General features: G+C 32.2%; 1 protein-coding gene across 1 annotated transcript; it reads right to left on the minus strand.

The window, feature by feature from the left end:
• Positions 1-12,230: 12,230 nt before the first annotated feature.
• LOC106397412 (NAC domain-containing protein 55-like) lies at positions 12,231-13,437 on the minus strand. The gene is given in 3 exon segments (NM_001316239.1): positions 12,231-12,782; positions 12,889-13,157; positions 13,257-13,437. Coding segments are annotated over 3 exon segments (1,002 nt in total).
• Positions 13,438-19,511: the final 6,074 nt, after the last annotated feature.

A 19,511-nucleotide genomic window follows, 5' to 3' on the forward strand; every position in this document is an offset into this window, starting at 1 on the left:
CTTAAGATCCGCGCAATTGCGCGGGATGACACTACAAGTAAACATAAGTTTAACGAGGGCGGTTTTCCTCGTGAGTTCATCGTAAAAGAGGCTTTACGAGGAATTAGCGAGGAAACACGTTTTGTCGTTACTCGTTCGTCGTAACACATATTTCCTCGCCAATTCGTCGTAACTTAGCGAGGAAAATATTTCATCGTAAAGACGAAGTGCATCATTTCGTCGTAAAGACCACGTAAATATTCCACGTAAGGAGGTCGCTATATTCCTCATAAATACCTCGAAACGTGTTCCTCGTAAACTACACGTAAATATCTCGAAAGTGTTTCCTCGTAAAGTACACGTAACTACCAAGAAAGTATTTCCTCGTAAAATACTCGTTTATCTTTCCTCGTCATTTCCTCGTAAACGTTTCCTCGTAAAATACTCGTTTATTTTTTCTCGTCATTTCCTCGTAAAGTTTCCACGTAAATAGGTCGTAAATTAGCTACGAATTTACTTCGTCTTTTTTATTTTACAGAATTTAAAAATATAATTAATTAAAAAATAATTAAAATTATTTAATTTATTATTAATAAAATTATAATTTAAAATAAAAAACAATACCAAAATATTTTATATATAAATAAGTTTTGAATTTATAATACAACAACCGGAAAAAAAAGAACTAAGGGTCGTTCATCGCCTGGTAGAATTCCTCACTCCTCCTCGCAACATCCGCCTCGTTATGTGTGTCGGATGACTCGCCTGGAATGGTAAGTATGTTCTTTCGAATCGTCTGGAAAAAAAATTTAATTTTTAAAATTAACATCAACAGTATAATTCCCTACATTATCCACTTAATCAACACTAATTAACATAAAACCCGTAAACCTATCTAAATTCCCTATACTAACCACCTAATCTATCCTAAACTAATCAAATTAGAGAGGAATTAGAGAGACTTACCATTGCTACGAAATAGAAAGGAAGTGGAGAGGAAGTGGAGAGGAAAGAAAGAGTGAGCGCTCGGGAGTATATATAAGATTACTTATCCTCGTTATTTCCTCGTAAAGTTACAAGTAATTACAAAGGCCCGTGTTTATCTTCACGAGGAATTACAAAGACCCGTGTTTTATTGTACGAGGAAGTAGCGAGGAATTACAAAGGCCCGCGTTTAGCTTTACGAGTTTTTTACGACGATTAAGCTTACGTTGAATTTACGAGTCAACATTTTAAGAGGAATTAGCGTCCCCGCTTTTCTATAAATACCCGTAACTTTCCTTCTCAAACCACACACAAACTCACAAATCACACACAAACTCACAAATCACACCCTATCTCAAATCACACAACTCAGCAAAATACTTTTAAAATTAGAAATATTTGAAAAAAAAAGGAAGAGAAGAAAGATATTAGAACACATGTGGGCTAGACTTACGTAAGTCTCGCCACATGTGATTCCAGTATCTTTCTTCTCTTCTCTTTTTTTGTTTCTAGTTTTTATTCTACGAGAAATTAGCAAGGCAAGCCTTCTTTCCTTTTTTTGGTTACGAGGTATTTACGACGATTTGCGCTTAAGTGGAATTAACAAGCCCCACTTTCTTTTTTTTTCTTCGTCTTTATTTCCTCGTTGGCTTACGAGTGCTTTACGATGATTTCTTCTTACGTGGAATTAACGAGCCCCGCGTTCTTTATTTTTATATTTCGTCGTAATATCCACATTTATTTACGAGGAATTAACGAGTATTATGTTTAAATCCCTAAATTCCGAAACCCCAAACCCCATCTTCCTTATCTTCTACTTCATATATTCCAAACCCCAAACCCATCTACCCTTTAAACTCAATATATTCTTTCACCTCAATCTATTCTTTCCATTCCAAACCCCATTCCTTAACTTATTATCTCAATATCTTATTTATAAAACAAACTCCCACATTACCTTACACAAAATCAAATACATAAATCCAATACATCGACATTCTCGTCATCACTAGAAACATCATCATTTTCATTAAACTCGTCTTCAACAGCTTCCTTTGTGGCATCGTCGGTAAGATCTTCGTACTCGTGATTATGTGGATCAATGAGAAGGATGTCAACAATTTCTTGTTCAGGTTCCTCGACTTCATTTATCTGTTCTTCTTGCAAAGGTGGTTCTTCTCCACTGATGATTCGTCCTCGAGGTGTAACTTTGATCACGGCTAACCAATTTATACACGAATCTCTCATCCGAGGGTATGGAAGGAAGCTAACTTGGTCTGCTTGTGAAGCTAAGATGAAATGCTCGAATTTGTTGTACCTTCGTCCACCGTTGACAGCAACTACACCAAATTTGTTAAACCGAACACCTCTGTTGACGACGGGGTCGAACCATTCACATTTGAAGAGGACGCATTTCACCTTCAATATCCCTGGGAATTCGACTTCAATAATCTCCGTCATGATCCCGTTGAAATATGTTTCCCCTTTCACACATATTCCATAGTTACTGGTCGCCCGCTGTCTACCATACTCATATGTGTGAAAAGTATAGCCTCGTGTGAAATACATCTGTGATGCGGTGACCTTTACAAGTGGAGATTGAATTACTTCGTGTAACCACTTTGGATAACCTGCATCGTCGTCATAATCAACCAGCAAAAATAAAGAGAACGTTGAAATACAGATCATGTATGAAAAAAGAGTTTGAGGTAATTAATATCTGATTCCTCAACCACTTAATAAAGTGTTGATCTTTCCTTTTGTCTACGTCACTTGTGGATATACCAGGAAATGTTTCTTCGACTTGAGAAACAAATAGGCTGTAAAATCACATTTTAAATGAATGAATCTCTCGCAATTATATATTTTATACTTATATGTGCTTAGAAGTGTCCATATATGTTACCTTTTCAAATAACGCATCAATGGATCCTCGCAATTGAGTAGAATATAGGTGTGTGCACTATGAGCGTCTTGTTCACTCGACCACCAAACCTCTTTTGACTTCCCTCCGAGTCGCCCAATCTGGCTAAAGAGATCTGGAACACCAGCAACTGCATATGTTGGCGCAACACCACCATCATCATATCTTCTTGGAGCTCTTCTCCGGGTACGTACTTTTGACGCAAAGTAGTACGATGTGAAGTGAGAAACTTCTTCCGTCAAACTTCCAGCAATTGTAGAACATTCAACTTTGGCGAGGTTCCTTGCTTTTCCCTTCAAATATTTAATGGCTCGCTCATACTGATACATCCATCCGTAATGTACAGGTCCACGAAGCAACGCCTCATATGGGAGGTGGACAGCTAGATGCTCCATGACGTCAAAAAATCCGGGAAGAAATATCTTCTCCAAGTTGCACAATAAGATGGGAATGTTCTCCTGAAGCTGTTCCACAACTTCTTCTTTAAGAGTGCGTGTGCTCAGATCCCTGAAAAATGTTCCAATGCCTTTTATATTCCAAAAACAATTAAACACATTGTTAGTCATATATTATTTTGCAAACTAAACCGTTATAAAATTATTGCGCTATAAAACAGTACATGCAAGTGCTTCATGTACGTTTGTTGGAAGTAGCTCCGCAAATGCAAAGGGCAGTAGTCGTTGCATAAAGACATGACAATCATGACTCTTCATCCCAGAGAACTTTTGACCCTTTTCAACACATCTAAAGAGATTTGAAACATACCCATCGGGGAACTTCACTTCTGATGCCACTCAGTTGAATAACACCGACTTTTTCCGAAGACAATCTGAATATCGGAACTGGAACTTGTCCATTGCTTTTATATGTAACTCGCTTCTTGAGCAAATATCCGGCAAATCCAACCTTGATTTTATGTTGTCTTTTGTCTTCCCTGGGACATTCAATATTGTATTCATGAAGTTCTCAAAGAAATTCTTCTCTATATGCATCACATCGAGGTTGTGGCGCAGAAGAAGATCCTTCCAGTATGGCAACTCCCAAAATATACTCTTCTTGTGCCAGTTGTAATGAACACCGTAAAAATCAGGCATATTACGAGGGACATGCCAATTACCACCCCAACGAACTGTTTCGTTAGCTCCGTAGTAGTCGATTTGCGCTTCAATTTGTTCTCCACTTAGATACAGAGGAGGAGTGTCTCTCACAACCCTTTTGTGCCTAAACAAATTATTGTTTCTTCGGTACGGATGGCCAATGTGAAGAAATCGACGGTGACAATCAAACCAACTTGTCTTCCTACCATTCTTCAGTTGAAACGCATATGTCGTTTCATTACAATATGGACAAGCTAATCTTCCATGTGTAGTCCATCCAGACAACATCCCATAGGCAGGAAAGTCACTTATGGTCCACAAAAGCATCGCTCGCATCGTAAAATTCGTCTTCGTTGAACAGTCATACGTCCTCACCCCTGTTGACCACAAATCCTTCAACTCTTTTATCATTGGTTGTAGGAAAACATCCAGGGACCTTTTTGGATGGTTCGGACCAGGTATTAATATGGTCAAGAATAGCAACTCCCGTTGCATGCACATCTCCGGTGGCAGGTTGTATGGCGTAAGAAAGACTGGCCACAATGAATATTGTCTCCCTGACATTCCGAACGGACTAAATCCATCTGTGCATAATCCGAGATACACATTTCGGCTATTGCTAGCGAAATCCGGATGTACTTTGTTAAAATGTTTCCAGGCTCTTGCATTTGATGGATGAGTCATCTCACCATCCGTCTGAGTATGCTCGGCATGCCATCTCATCTTTCCAGCTGTCTGCTCTGATTGGTACAATTTTTTCAATCTATTTGTAATTGGTAGGTACCACATCCTTTGGTACGGTACCCAATTACGTCTCCGTCCTTGCTGCTTGAATCATGGCTTCTTGCAGAATCGATATTCTTCTAACTTCTCATCATCTCCCCAGTAGATCATGCAGTTGTCGATGCAAACATCTATCATCTCCGAAGGCAACCCAAGACTATAAACCAGTTTCTGAATCTCATAATAAGAGTCAGCAGACACATTGTCTTCCGGAAAATACTCTTTAAACAAGTCTGCCCATTCGTTCATGCAACTTTCAGATAGATTGTGATCAGTTTTAATATTCATCATTCTGGCAGCCAACAACAAATTAGAGAGACCTTCTCTACAACCACTGTAAAGTGGTTGATTTACCGCGTTTAACATTTCGTTAAACTTTTTTGCATCTATATTAGGTTTTTCATCTTCATCATGAGCTACAAATGCATCAGCTACCATATCATGAACCCTATCATAATCTACCATCTCCTCCTGATGGTAACTATATTCATTATGCAAATGATGATCAACCGGTTCTTTCTGGAAATTGCTATTACTACTACTAGCTTCATTCTGATCATAATTATAACCTTCTCCATGTTGAAACCAGATATAGTAATTTGGCGTGAAACCTCTATTTATTAAATGCTTCCAAACATTTTCACGGTTTGCCAATTTCGAATTGTTGCATTTCCGACAAGGACATAACATCTTACCACTTTCTTGGGCGAGCGGTGTTGAATCTGCTTGATGCATAAATGTCTCCAGCCCTGCAAGGTATTCTTTCGTCACTCTCCCGTTAGCATCTCTATGCATATACATCCACTTCCGCAACTCGAAAATATTCCCAGAGCCAGCCATTTTTTTTTTCTTTCACATTTTTTTTTGTTGGTGTGTTTAAAATGATGTTCAAACGTCCCTATTTATAGAAAAATTTTGAATCTGGTAGTTGTAATTTTCCTACGAATTTACGACGAAAATTTGTTTGGTGGCCGGAAAAAAACGTGTGACAGACAAAGTTGGTGGATTCAAAATTTCGTCGCTAAGTAGACGTAAATTATTTCCTCGTAAAGACCACGCTAAGTTTACGTGGCTTTTACGAGGAAATCGTATTTCCTCGTAAAAGCCACGTCACTTTACATCGATTTTACGACGAAATTGTTTCGTCGTTACTTTACGAAAGGAAAAATATTCCTCGTTAATTTTTCTCGTTAAGCTTGTGTTTTCTTGTAGTTTGAATGTTATATATAAAACTAATTTTAATCTATTATTATCTATTTGTATTCATTTACGTATTATGTATATAATTAAATTAGAGTAAAGACATAAATCAAAACAATACATCTTTTTTATTTACGATAATATTTTGGTAAATAAATCAAAACAATCATTTTATTTATTTTATATGGTATATAACTAAATTTCAATGACATGGACATAGATATATAGTATATTTTAATATATATATTTATTATTGAAAATTCATACTTATATGATAAACACACAATTTCTAATGTGTGATTTTTTAATGCAAATTTTAAAATTAAAACATTAAGGTTTCAATACTTTTTCAATACAAATTTAGAAACTATCATATTCAAGTAATTTTCTATGTTATATAGTTTAATTTTAAACTATATTAATATATAATATGAAAAGTAAATGAGACTTCATATTCATACGATTTATGATTGTTCGTATCTTGTTATTACCAAAAAAAATTAAACTATTGTTCACAAAATTTTAGTGTGAGACATTTAACGTTTTTAATAATTTATAGTCGTTTTAAAAATTCAAAATATAACATATAAGAAAAAAATATTTTTTATTATATGGTTAATGTAGTTGTTTAATATTTTTTAATAATATAAAATTAAACAAAAAATAGCTAAGATACAAAAATTATTATCAAATATTTGTCATTCATAATCATTAATTGTCATATATACGTTAATTATATTAGGTAATTCCGTAATTTTTATTTAAGGAAAGTGCGAGAATATTATTTTGTACACTATTTATCAATTTAATAGTTAGTTTATTAAAATGTATAGTATAAGTTGTGTTCATCAAAGTGATTAAGCTGTGCCAAAAGTATATATGTTCTAAAAGCGGGCCGGGTTAGGGTTCCTTCAGCTTCTCTAGAAAATATGATATTCTCTTTAGTTGTTTTCTTTTTTATTTCAAAGTTTTAAACGTTTTTTTTTTATTCGTTTGTAAGTTCACAATGTAGAAAAAAGAAGAAGAATATACTAGACTTTTTTTTTTTGGGCAACTAAGAATATACTAGACTAAAATTGGAGATTAAATGAAGAATTTACTAAAACTGGGATAAATTTATGTAATCAACTTCCACTATACGATAAAGGAGATATATTTATGCTTCCAATGGGGAAGGCTAAAGTTCTTCATCACCCACACAACACATGACCACTCTGTACTTTCCATTGAAGTAGCGATCACTGATCAGTCTCTGATTAGTTTTAATTTAAAAAACAAATTGAATCATTAACTAAGCCAATATGATTTAAACGCAAGACAAAAGAGATATAGTGTAAACCCAATGTGTTACTATTAGATAGAAGAAGTGATTCCCGGCGTCCCCTTAACGGTTTCACCCAAAATCCCAACACGGTCCTGTTTTATCGTCTTTTTTTTTTTGTTAAATGTTTTATCGTCTCATGCATACATATAACAAATGTTATCAATAAGTATATGTGTAGTTCTTATAATCAATATACAGAAAGTACATTTTCCAGCATATATCCGAAGTATTTGTTAAGATATTTTTATTAAAAAGACAAATACAGTTCTTCACTATTTCTTATAATTTAAATCATCATTTTTTACAATTTTATTATGTATCATCATACCAATTTTCAAATCACTTAATTTTGAACAAACATAATTATTGTTTATGTTCTCTCAACAATATATTTATATCATTGTATTTCATATATGAGATATTTTCTCAGAAAGGGCACACGGATTAAACGTATAACTGATGTAAATCATACGTAAACATTGGTTGAAGATAGTCTAGATTTTATATATATTAATGGCTATGATTAATTATGCCTAATGAAAGAATCAATCAAGTAGATTAAGACATGATTCTGCTGAGACTTTGCTTTAATTTTTTTCTTTCTATACTTTTGTTTGTAAGCTCAATCTGGAAAGTGATTAAGGACCTCCACAATTTTATGTTTTGTTAAATAAGATTAATGACCTTCTCAACACACCGGAAGGTCACAAAATCAACGGTTGAAACACTTTAAAGAGTTGTCTAGGACTGATGTATATTATCGCAAATGTCATTGTTAAATATATAAGATATTGCATTACAAAATTGCACGAGCGCAATTAATCTGAAGTGATGCGAGATTTTGAACAAATGTTTAAGAAATTTAAATAGTTAAATAATTTTAAGGTTAAGTAAAATTAGATTAAAATATTAATTATATAATTCCATTTTTATAAAAACTTCTATAAACTTTGCTAGAAAAATAAGCCCATTTGTCAAAAAAAAAAAAAAACTTTGCTAGAAAAATGATGTCGCATATAGTCTGAAAATATATTTTAAAGCATGTATATAGATATTCCATATATTTGAGAATATTTAATTTATAATTAAGTTCTTTCTTCAGAAGCATGTATATACATATTCCATAAACTTGAATCATAAGTTTATTTCAGTAATTATAAAAGCACATATATCTTTTAACTTATATAAATAGATTTATCTTACAATTATATAAACTAGTGTACGAAATACGTAAAATAACAAGTGGACACTGGAAATCTTGTAGGCGTCTCAAATAATTTTATCATGTCTTTTAACAACCTTTTAGATTTATCACTCTCTAAAGCAGTGTTTTGAAATCCGACTAGATCCGGATTGAACCAGTAATATCCGGTATGCAATCTGGTTTGAATTTTAGGAAAATTTTATTATTAAAAATCTGGTAAAATCTATAAAAAGCCATTAAAACCCGGAACCATGCTACCGGTTAAACCACTGGTTGAACCAATACGTATATTTTAATTATTATTTTTTTAATTTTCCGGTTAGAATTTGTTTTGTATTATAATTAATAATTTCAATTTTTAGTTCTTTTCAAAAATAAAAAGATCATATAATCATGTAGATTATGAATCTATTAAAAAACTGTTAATGTGATTTGGAATTAGCTTATTTTGTTATCGATAATTTATTACAATTCTATGTTTTATTTTTGATTTTAAAGTTTAATTTTATTATTCAAAATTAACATTTAAATACTTATATAATTTAAGTCTTGATATACTTCTATTCTATGTCATAATTCTTAACTTGACAAAATTGTTATATAGTCTTTTTTTGATATTTTGTATGTAAAATGAAAATAAAATAAAGAAAACTAAAGTTAAGTATTTTTCAAATATTTTTAAAAACTTAAAACATTTCTTATCTTTTCAATAGCTAATATATTATTATATAACAAAATTAATTTATTTATTAACCCGTTGTCCGTCCAAAGTCGAACAAATAATCCAGTGTCTCGGAAAATTGTCCGGTTTAATATCCGGGTCGGGTTTCAAAACACTACTGTAAAGTGATTCTCACTGATAAAATTGCTATATAGATGTTTTTTAAATTAAAAATATAAGTTGAATAAAATAGTCTAGTCTCTCGAGCAGAGACAGTTCTTTAACTAAAAAGACGAGAATTTGCGTTTGTTGAGCTTCGATTCATAGGGCCCAGAAAGCTTATTAATAATGAGATTATTACTAATGTAAAATATTTAGGCCGAACTAGTCCTAGTTTTGGCCCATGGCCTAATACTTATATAAATATACTAATTACATATAACATTTTTAGTCCAACTAAATACATATTCTTTTTTTTTTGAAACAACTAAATACATATCTATAACTAGTAATTATATGTGGCATGGTCGAACGAATGGTTGGTTGAACGGATGAAAAAATCTTGAATTTGGACCAGAAGTCGTTTCTAAGCAAATTAGATACAAAGTATTTATACTCAAAACTTTCGTTTTCAGGTATCTATACGATAGAATATGCTCTTCCAATGGGTTGCGTAGAGCTTCGTCCAACAACAGTCGTATGATTTTTTTTTTTATATCATTTTCCCTTCAGAACTGAAAAGAAACCACTTCCAAAGTAGTAACAGATACCTTAATCCTCAAATGCCAGTGAATTTTGATTAATACACTGAATATGAGGACTACTATATATCAATCGTAATTATTATTATGTTAACTATATTAATTGTATTGATTTACAGTCTTGATAACGAATGTGTGGATATAATTAAATCAGTTGGTGAAAATTTTAAACATATTTACCCAAAACATAATGGTAAAAAACTATAAATTAATAATGTTGAGGCTTTGATATTTAATCAATTTATTAATTTAAAAATATTATTTTTATATATTTATATATTTTTGAAATATGTTTTTTCTGTAAAAATTTTTTTATTATTATTTTACGGTATATATGTATTGATTAAATTTTATAGATACAAATTTTATATAGTTATCATCTTTTATTTGATGTAATAGAAAATATGCACTATAAATATCAATGTATTTTTAGGTCCAAAATAACTAAATAATATCAATAACTAAATAATTTTCCTTTTTATGGTTATTTCACAAATAACCCCTTTAGAAAAATAGAAAAGTTTAAGAAAAAAATCACCATGAATAAAAACTAACTATGCAACATATTTTATATATTTATATAAACTTTTTATACATTACTTATTAATTTTACCCTTATTTTGGAATTATATATTTATATAATTTTAAAAAATTATTATATCATTGAATTGTTTTATATTTTACACTAGTCTAGTTTGGGGTCAGTGAAAATTTATTATGTTTATTAATTTATCGAGTATTAATTTATAGAGTTTATACTATACAATAGTCATTAGATTTAGAGAGGTATTGAAGGAAATTGTATTCGACTATTCCAAGTCCATGAATTATTCAAGATTCAACTTACTGGATATTTATTATAAGTAACTGGTTCTGTTGAATAATATTTTTCATCTTTCACTAAATGTCCATTATTCTTTAAAAAAAATTATATATATATATATATATATATTAAGGAAAAATATTCAATACCTTTTAATGGATTATTTACCCTATTTCCATAAGTTATATAAATAAATAGATAATTCATTATGAAAATGAGAAATCGTCTGCTCAGACGAGTAAAAAGCGTTGCTGTGTTTGAAACTTGTACGGTATGAACTGTTACTATTTTAGGAAAGAAATGATCCCAAACTGGTCAAATAAGCTGCACATGTTGATCGGCACATGCAATTTCGGGAAACCCCAATCGTTCCAATCTTATCTCCGTAATTCAATTGGTCTTATAGGATTTGGTCATCTAATAATCTGTAACCATCACTTTCCTATTCCCATTAAACAATACACATCCATTTAGATATTAATCAGTTTATCTAACAAAATTCGAACACTTTTTAATCTTTTCGACCTACAGGCTACAGCTGTAACATGACTGTTTCAAGCATTGCGTCATGGTATATGTCATCATACATAAACGAATATATGCACAACAATCTCGTGCGAAATTGCATTCTGCCAAATGTTTATATGCAGAAACTATACCAGTAACCACGGGATGGTGGGCTAGTGGTCTTGAGGTAGTTACTTTCACCAATACGGACCCAAGTTCGAATACCCCTGTGACTACGGAATGTTTTACGCCCTCTCCAAATTTAAAGTTAACGCGGCGTTGGTGCTGGGTCCTTGGGTAATGGATATTAGTGCCGGCTGGTTCCGGGTCACGGGGATTAGATGGTTGGCAATCGGAAACCACATGCGGATTACGGGCCTTCGGGCAAACGGAAACCACGTGCAGATTACGGGTCGTCATTGAACCTCCTGTTTATAAAAAAAAAAAAAAACTATACCAGTGGACTTTAGGCTAGAAAAACATCATCATTGATGAACATAGAAATTTGGTCATGTACTTGGATATTTTGCGTAATCGCGTCAGCGAAAGGCTGAAAGCTTACAAACTCTATAGTTTATGTTGTCGACGATAATAATAAACGATGAACGATTTCGATCTAAACCATGTTTGTTGTTAGTTACTGGTTCGATAATACATGTTAATATGCTATTGTTGCTGAAACATATAGCTGGAGGAATATTGTTGTTGTTTGTCATCAATTCAAGAATACGAAGCGAAAAGATTAAAATGTACCAATATCCTAATTTTTTTATATAAAATATCAATTAATTAATACAAATGATGAGAATCCAGCTAACAAGTTTGCAAAACTGTATTTTTGAGGACAAATGAAGACGAATATACAAGTGGAACCTAAGCTAACCCCCAAGAATTCAAAATTACACACAATTAACTAATTAATCTGATTCGCACAAAAATAATATAATAATTTTTCTTTTTGTGATTACGTTACCATTACACAATCACATAAACCCGAAACCACTAGGTTGTTGACCCGAGTACCCGAAGCCGTTAACGGGGTCAACACTGAAACTTTGATCATGAGCCAACACGCCCGAGTTATTAAACCGAGGAATCCCCTCAGCTTGTTGTTGCTGCGTCTTACCGTCTTCTTCGTTTGTCTTCAAACCGTGTAAATAGCCACCACCGTCGCCGTAACGGAGACTTGGAATGTTAAGATTCCGTCCTAGCTCCTGGACCGAGTTGTGTCCACCAAAATTCGTCCAATTATAACTCTGTTCCCTTGCTAAATCAAGAAACCCGGTTTTCTGTTCGGTTAAACCCGGTCTATGATTATAATGAGGAATAGTGTGTGATGAACCGGCAGCATAACCCAAACTTCTGTTGTCTATCTCATGCAAGGACTCAAGAACGTCGTCGTATTGGTGAGATGAAGTTGACGTGGACGAACCATTGTTGCTATATTCACTTGCACTTGTCATTAGATTGCCGTAAGCTTGTTTTTGCGCGCTTGATTGCTTCTTGTATATTCGACATAGGACCCAATCATCAAGCTGGACAGTTAGAAAAATGATCATTATAAGAAAAACGTTTCAAATTTGGAATTAAACAAAAAAATAGTAATAAATACAATTAATACTATACTTTTATTTAGTTTACCTTGGTGCTTCCATTTCTGCGAGAGGGTTCGATGAGACGGTACTCATGCATGATCCAATTAGTTTTGGTACCTTTTGGTGCTTTTCCAACGTAAAACACCAAAGCCTTCTTGATACCAACTCTTCTTCCCTCGGTCGAGATAACCTTATCCGTACCGGTTGCTTTCCAATAACCGGATCCAGCAACCCGGTTGGGTCTGGACCCGTTCGGATACTTCCTGTCCCTTGGGCTGAAGAAATACCATTCTTTTTCCCCGAACAACGCCTTGCCTACAAAAACCAAACAACACAACTTAGTTATAACTTATAAAACATCTACAGAAACTATCTCTGGTTTTTAACAGAACCGACCCGGTTAACGTAACGTACTTGGTAAAACCCACGCGTCGAATTTGTAGAGATCAATCTCGGCGATGAGCTGGAGAGAGAAGTCGTGACCGGCGGCTTTTCTGCATAGATAATCAACCATCAGCTCTTCGTCGGTCGGGTAAAACCGGAAACCCGGTGGTAAGCTAAGCTGGGCTAACGGGTCAAGTTCTTGAATACCCATTCTTTTATTTATCTTTTTTTAACGATAAAATAAAATATCTTCAGTTTCTTGATATTTTGTTGAACTTTTGAACCTCTGCTACTTGTGTCTGCGCATGTATTATATAGGCATAGAGATACAGAAGAGTCCAACATCGCCGCGCCGCCCAATCTTCGTTAACGTGCGGCCTCAATATGGGTCCCACCTTTGAGCTTATCATGACACGTGGATCAATTAGGGCGTCATGATTTATGCGATCACTTGGGTTCGTTGAACCTATGCAAGAAAGTTGATATATAATATTGGTAATTTAATTTAATACTTTCTGTGACTGTATAGCGCCTCTATATTTACTGTTTCTTGAAATGTTTTGTCAAAGGTTTCCCAATTGTTAGGGATCAGTATTCACACAAACTCCAAGTTAGGACTCTTCTGATTTTCCTGTTATTTTACGCGGTAAATTTCTTGCATGAGTTGCATCAATATATGAAAAGTATTTAAATAATATGTGCAAATAAGAAAATACTATTCGTTTGGGTACATGCAATTTTTTTTATCAAGAATAAAAGACACGTGTAAGTGAATGATGGGTAAGTTCACAACTTCACGGTAAAGCATTTTTCAGTGAAAACTATGACAAAAAGGCACGTGTCCATTGTTTATGAGATAAGTTAGGCGGGACATTTTCCTCGTCAAAAAGCGTTACAAATGAGAGAAAGACAGGAACAAACACGAGCTGATGATAAAATGCATAATCTCGATTTTTTCTATTAAATATTCAAAATTAATTAACCAGACTGTAAAGTTTGATAGGCTGCAACAACAGATCAGTTTGTGTATACTCAACACGAGAGTATATATACTGCAAGTCTGAAGTCTGAAGTCTGCAGCAATTATATAAGAAAATAATATGCTTTTGTGGTTGAGAAATGAAAATGGATTCAAACTCACCTCTCTCTGATTTTCTTTGCACGTGGTTTAAGAACACTTTAATTAGTTCCAAGATATTTTAATATGTGTGTGTGGAAGTTGAAACATAAACTTGTAACTACGAAGGTTTTATTTTATTTGATATCTTGTATTCACACGTACATGATGCTGTAAATGATTCTAGGCTATTAAAGAATTAAGAAACTGGGGTTTCTTTCACTCAATAGCTTTCGTGTCACGGGGCGTCTAGTGTTAATTAACTACATTGTATAGTTGCTCTTCGAATAAACGTCTAATGGGTTGGTCAAAGTTGTTTTTAGACTTTGTTCTTCTCCTTTTCGCGATGAAGTCATGCATATATCATAACGTGTGTGTCATGCATATATCTTAAAGTATACACCCGGAAAATTAGGCTCAAAGAGAGAGAGTTGTATAAAAGAATTTGGTGACGTGGATTTCAACCTTTTACATGTGGGTTTAAGTAATGTTTGGTTGGATAAACAATGACACCAATATTCTGTTCATGAATTTGTCAAAAGTTTACTTACTTTTTACAATGCTCCAGTGAAATATGAGCTGAATCTGTGATGCTACTTTACGATTTTTTTTCCTACCATATAGAACTAGCTAGCTTATCTGGAACATGATTTATGAGCTACTTCTATAATCACAATTAGGGCTGGACATTTTATCCGTTAAATTTGATTCGATTCGCTATTCGTTTCGATTCGATCCGAAAATTCCGGATATCCGTAAACCTTCGAAACAAAGCAAATACTAAAAATCAATATCGTTAAAATCGAAGCAAATCACAAATATTAAAATTTTGAGAAGCGGAAATCTGATCCGATCCGGTAATATATAAATACATGTATATCTTGATTATATTTAAAGTTTTAAATGTATAAATTATATAATTATTATTCTAACATACGATTTGACAAATTCTATTCACATTATTATTTATATAAAAGTATTACATAAAAGGAAGTGAAAAATTTTATGACAATTATAACTTTTTTCTTAAGTTTTGTCTTATTATAATTGTTAACTAAGTTTAAAAAATTTACAAAATATGTAGATTCATTACTTCTTTTGATTTTTATCTTATATATCATGCAAAAAAAATATTTTACAAAACAAATTTGTATGAAATTTTTAATATTATTTGTATGAATCAAAACAGATGAGATATCTGTAAGTATTCATAAATATCTGCAAATATCTATTTATTTTCCGGATATCCGTTTTTTCGAATATCCGTATTTTTCCGAAGAAAGCAAATCGAAAAATTAGATATCCGAGACATACGAAGCAAATCACAAATACCTTCAAAAACCCGGATATCCGAACCGTGCCCAGGCCTAATCACAATCCATGTTGTACAATAGATGACGAATCCCTGATGATAAAAGCGATGAACGATCTTAATTAAATCAAATCAGCCTAATATATATATATATATATATATAGTTTATAGTTAACCTAAACAAAGAATTTCGTAAGATTACAAGATTAAAACAACCTGTAATGTTCCATAATACTTTTCTACTATCATTTAAAACGTTAAATATGCTTTGACGAAAATGTTTTGGAGCTGGACCGATTTATGAAAATTGTAATCCAAAATAAATTTATAAGGTTACAAAAGCGGAAATATTATATATGCTGCTATCTCAGTCCATATATATCTGATATTATTTCTCCTTAACATGTTATGCTCTTTTTAGGCTAAGGCTAGTTACAATGTAACCTTAAACTGGTATGTTTGATCATTCTCTACTAAACTGTATGCAGGGCCGGCCTTAGGGAATGCGTAGTGAAACATTTTTAATAGGCTTCCAATTTTTTTTAAAAAAAATTACATACGAATAGGTTCCCGAAATAAATTTAGGTTCCCAAATTTGTACACAGACACAGCCACAAGCTTCCAAAATATCAGGGCCGGCAGACTTGAAAGAGCAATTGTTATGCATTTTGTTTAGGCATTTTAATATATAGCAAGCCTTTGTTTAAAGAAAACAGAATTAAAAACTAGTGCAGTACGCATGAATTCACATTATTAGCCTGTGCATAACAAACAACAAAGATTAATCAAAATTTTCATCTATATAGAAAAGGTAGTCCGATAAGAGCATCAATAGAATATTCTATGCCCTAAAAAGCTAATTAACAGGGGTGATTGGTAGTTGCTGTAGGTGTTGTCCACGGCTCTATTTATTTCTACAGCACCAAATTCAGAGCAATCAAACTTTTTTTTTTTTGAAACCACAGCTCTTGAAATAACCTACAGCTGTACAAGTACTCTGCAGAGACAAAGGTTCCGATTGGTAATGGCTGTAGCTTTAAAATTTTTGCTGTAGAAAAAAATCTGTAGACTTTTTGCTGTGGCTTTAAATTTTATTGCTGTAGAATTTTATGGAAAGCAATAAAAAATTGCTTTGGATATTTGGCTATGCACAGCGCTTGTACAGCTGTAGGTTATTTCAAGAGCTGTGGTTTCAAAAAAAAATTAAAGCTTGATTGCTCTGAATTTGGTACTGTATAAATAAATATGGCTGTGGACATCACCTACAGCAACTACCAATCACCCCCAAATATCCAAAGCAATTGTTTAGTGCTTTGCATAAAATTTTAAAGGTACTATCATTACCAATCGGCCCGAATATTCTGATCAATTTGGAGATACATCTATCATATTGAGTACCAACTTGTGCATATTATACGTCTTTTCATATTCTTAAAAGAGAATAGAAACGAAAAAAGGAATCCGAAGATGAAGATGAATATATATGAATATTAGGTATCAACATTATCTTATATAAAACGTGATTTAAAATAATATTTTTTGGTAGGAAAAGAATTATACAAACGTATATATCAGTTTTCACTAACGAATATTGTAGGGTAATGGTGATTTTAAAAATCACTAGCAAACCTATTATATAATGCGAATTTGTTTTGTCGGGCAACGATGTCTTTCAAAAAGAAAGAGATAGGTCTTTCAATAACATTATCTATATTGTTATTGGTTATGCTTATAGTGAAGGCTGTGAAGCAACGAAATCTCATGTTTACTGATATGTGTTAGCCATGTGGTGATAACAATAGTAGCGTCGAGCTGACAAAGGACGGCCGATTAACATCCGTTACGATACACATCAAAATCAAGCTGGAGACTCCTGGAAAAGTATAGATGAGAAAGAAACGAAACATAGATCTTTGACAGTTACTTTTATCAGATTCCCATTTTGGGGAGTTGGAGATTACACGTCACTTGTTTATTTTTATTTTATTAGTGTCTTCTTCGAGTTAATATTTTCTAAAATATAGGCACTTAATAATTAGCAACTAGGTAATAATCCGCGCCTTGCGCGGAATGTGATTATTAATTTTGTTATTTTTAACAAAAACACATTAAATCTGTTTAATTTGGATATCAGTTCGGTTTTAAGTTATTTTTTTGGTTTTTATTCTCCTAAAATATAACTATTATTTTAAATTAATATTTATTTTGGTTTATTCGGTTAGAATGTTTGATTTTTTAGTTTTTTTTGGTAAAAATAAAAAAATACTATTATCTGTTTATTTTCATATTATGAATTTTAGATAGTCGTCATGTCGAACCAATGGCTTCATATCATAGTTTGTAAACGGATAATAGTTCTAGAAAAAGAAAAGAAAATTATTAAGACAAATCATTTCACTACAATTTGGTCGGTAGTGAAAGAAGTATTAAGAAAAAAATATTTCAACTTCCAAAAAATAATAGATATTTCAGTTGTGGTAAATACTTAGTTACAAGGTGCTCACATCAAGGTGCACATGTATGTGTTTGTAAAAGTATATAAAAATAGTTGACAAATATATAAAGATATTGTTAATTAATATTAAATGATATTTTTATTTAAAATAATACAGGAAAGATAAAATTAAAATTAATTAAAAAATTAAAAATTAAAAAGGCGTTGACATTAGTGAATTTTTTTCATATACAGAAAAATAAATTGTATCGTAAATAGAGGTGGAGACATATCGAATATCCGGGTATTTGGAGACATTCATGTCGATTCAATCTTTAGCCACATGGATAGTCGATGACTCTGATATCCGAAATGATTTAGAATTTTAAAGAATATCCGATATGATCCGTAGATAAAATAAAATTTTAAAAATAATTGAAAATTTTAATAATAACATTTTATTACAAAAATAAAATATTATTTAACTTTTAAAATTTTATTACTTAATATAAAAAATTTAATTCATAAAAATATTGTAAAACTTATATAAACTATAATATATATATATATATATATATATATATTTATATATATATAATTATGTACGTATATGTATATATGTGCATATAATAGATATAAATATCCGTTCCTAAAAATATTGGTATTTGTGATTTGCTTTTTTTTTATATTGTATTTTAGTATTTGATTTTCTTCGTAGAGTTACAAATATCCATATATTTTGGTTCAAATCAAAACGGATAACGAATCAAATCAAAGTTTATAAATATTTTTTCGAACTTTATCTGTAAACAATAAAAATAATATATATATATATAGTTTAGCTTTTGATTCGTTATTTGTTTTGATTCGAACAGAAAAATCCAAAGTTTTATTGGAACCATGCATGTGAGTTTTATATTAAAAATACAAAGTATATAGTGTGAACATATTTATGAATATTGTGTGAACGTGTTAGCATACTTATTATCAAACCATTGTGAAGCTGTCACGTGTCTATTATAGTGTGAATGTATTTTTTTTTAACGCTGATTTATTATGATATTACAATTATGAGAAATATTACATAGGCGATCTGACAACCGACAATACTACCTGCCTTATAAAGATATACGCCTAACTGCATCACCTGAGCCGTCCTGCGAAGATCACGCCTGGCCGAGTTTACTTGCACCATGTTGAAGATCTCTTGTAAGCATTTTCTCCGTAACTTGCATAATTGTTTAATAAAGCGCTTTCTCCGGGAATTGAAACCTGGACCTGCTGGTGTAGAAGCATTAATGAACCCTTAGTCAAACCATTGGACTTTCACTAAGGAAACTTCTACGGTGTGAATGTATTTATTAAGATGTTTCTCCGGTAAACGCCAATGACATGTCGGATGCGGTGTTTGTTATTGGTTTC

Source organism: Brassica napus, chromosome C5 (assembly GCF_020379485.1).
Source record: "Brassica napus cultivar Da-Ae chromosome C5, Da-Ae, whole genome shotgun sequence".
Classification (NCBI taxonomy): Eukaryota; Viridiplantae; Streptophyta; class Magnoliopsida; order Brassicales; family Brassicaceae; genus Brassica; species Brassica napus.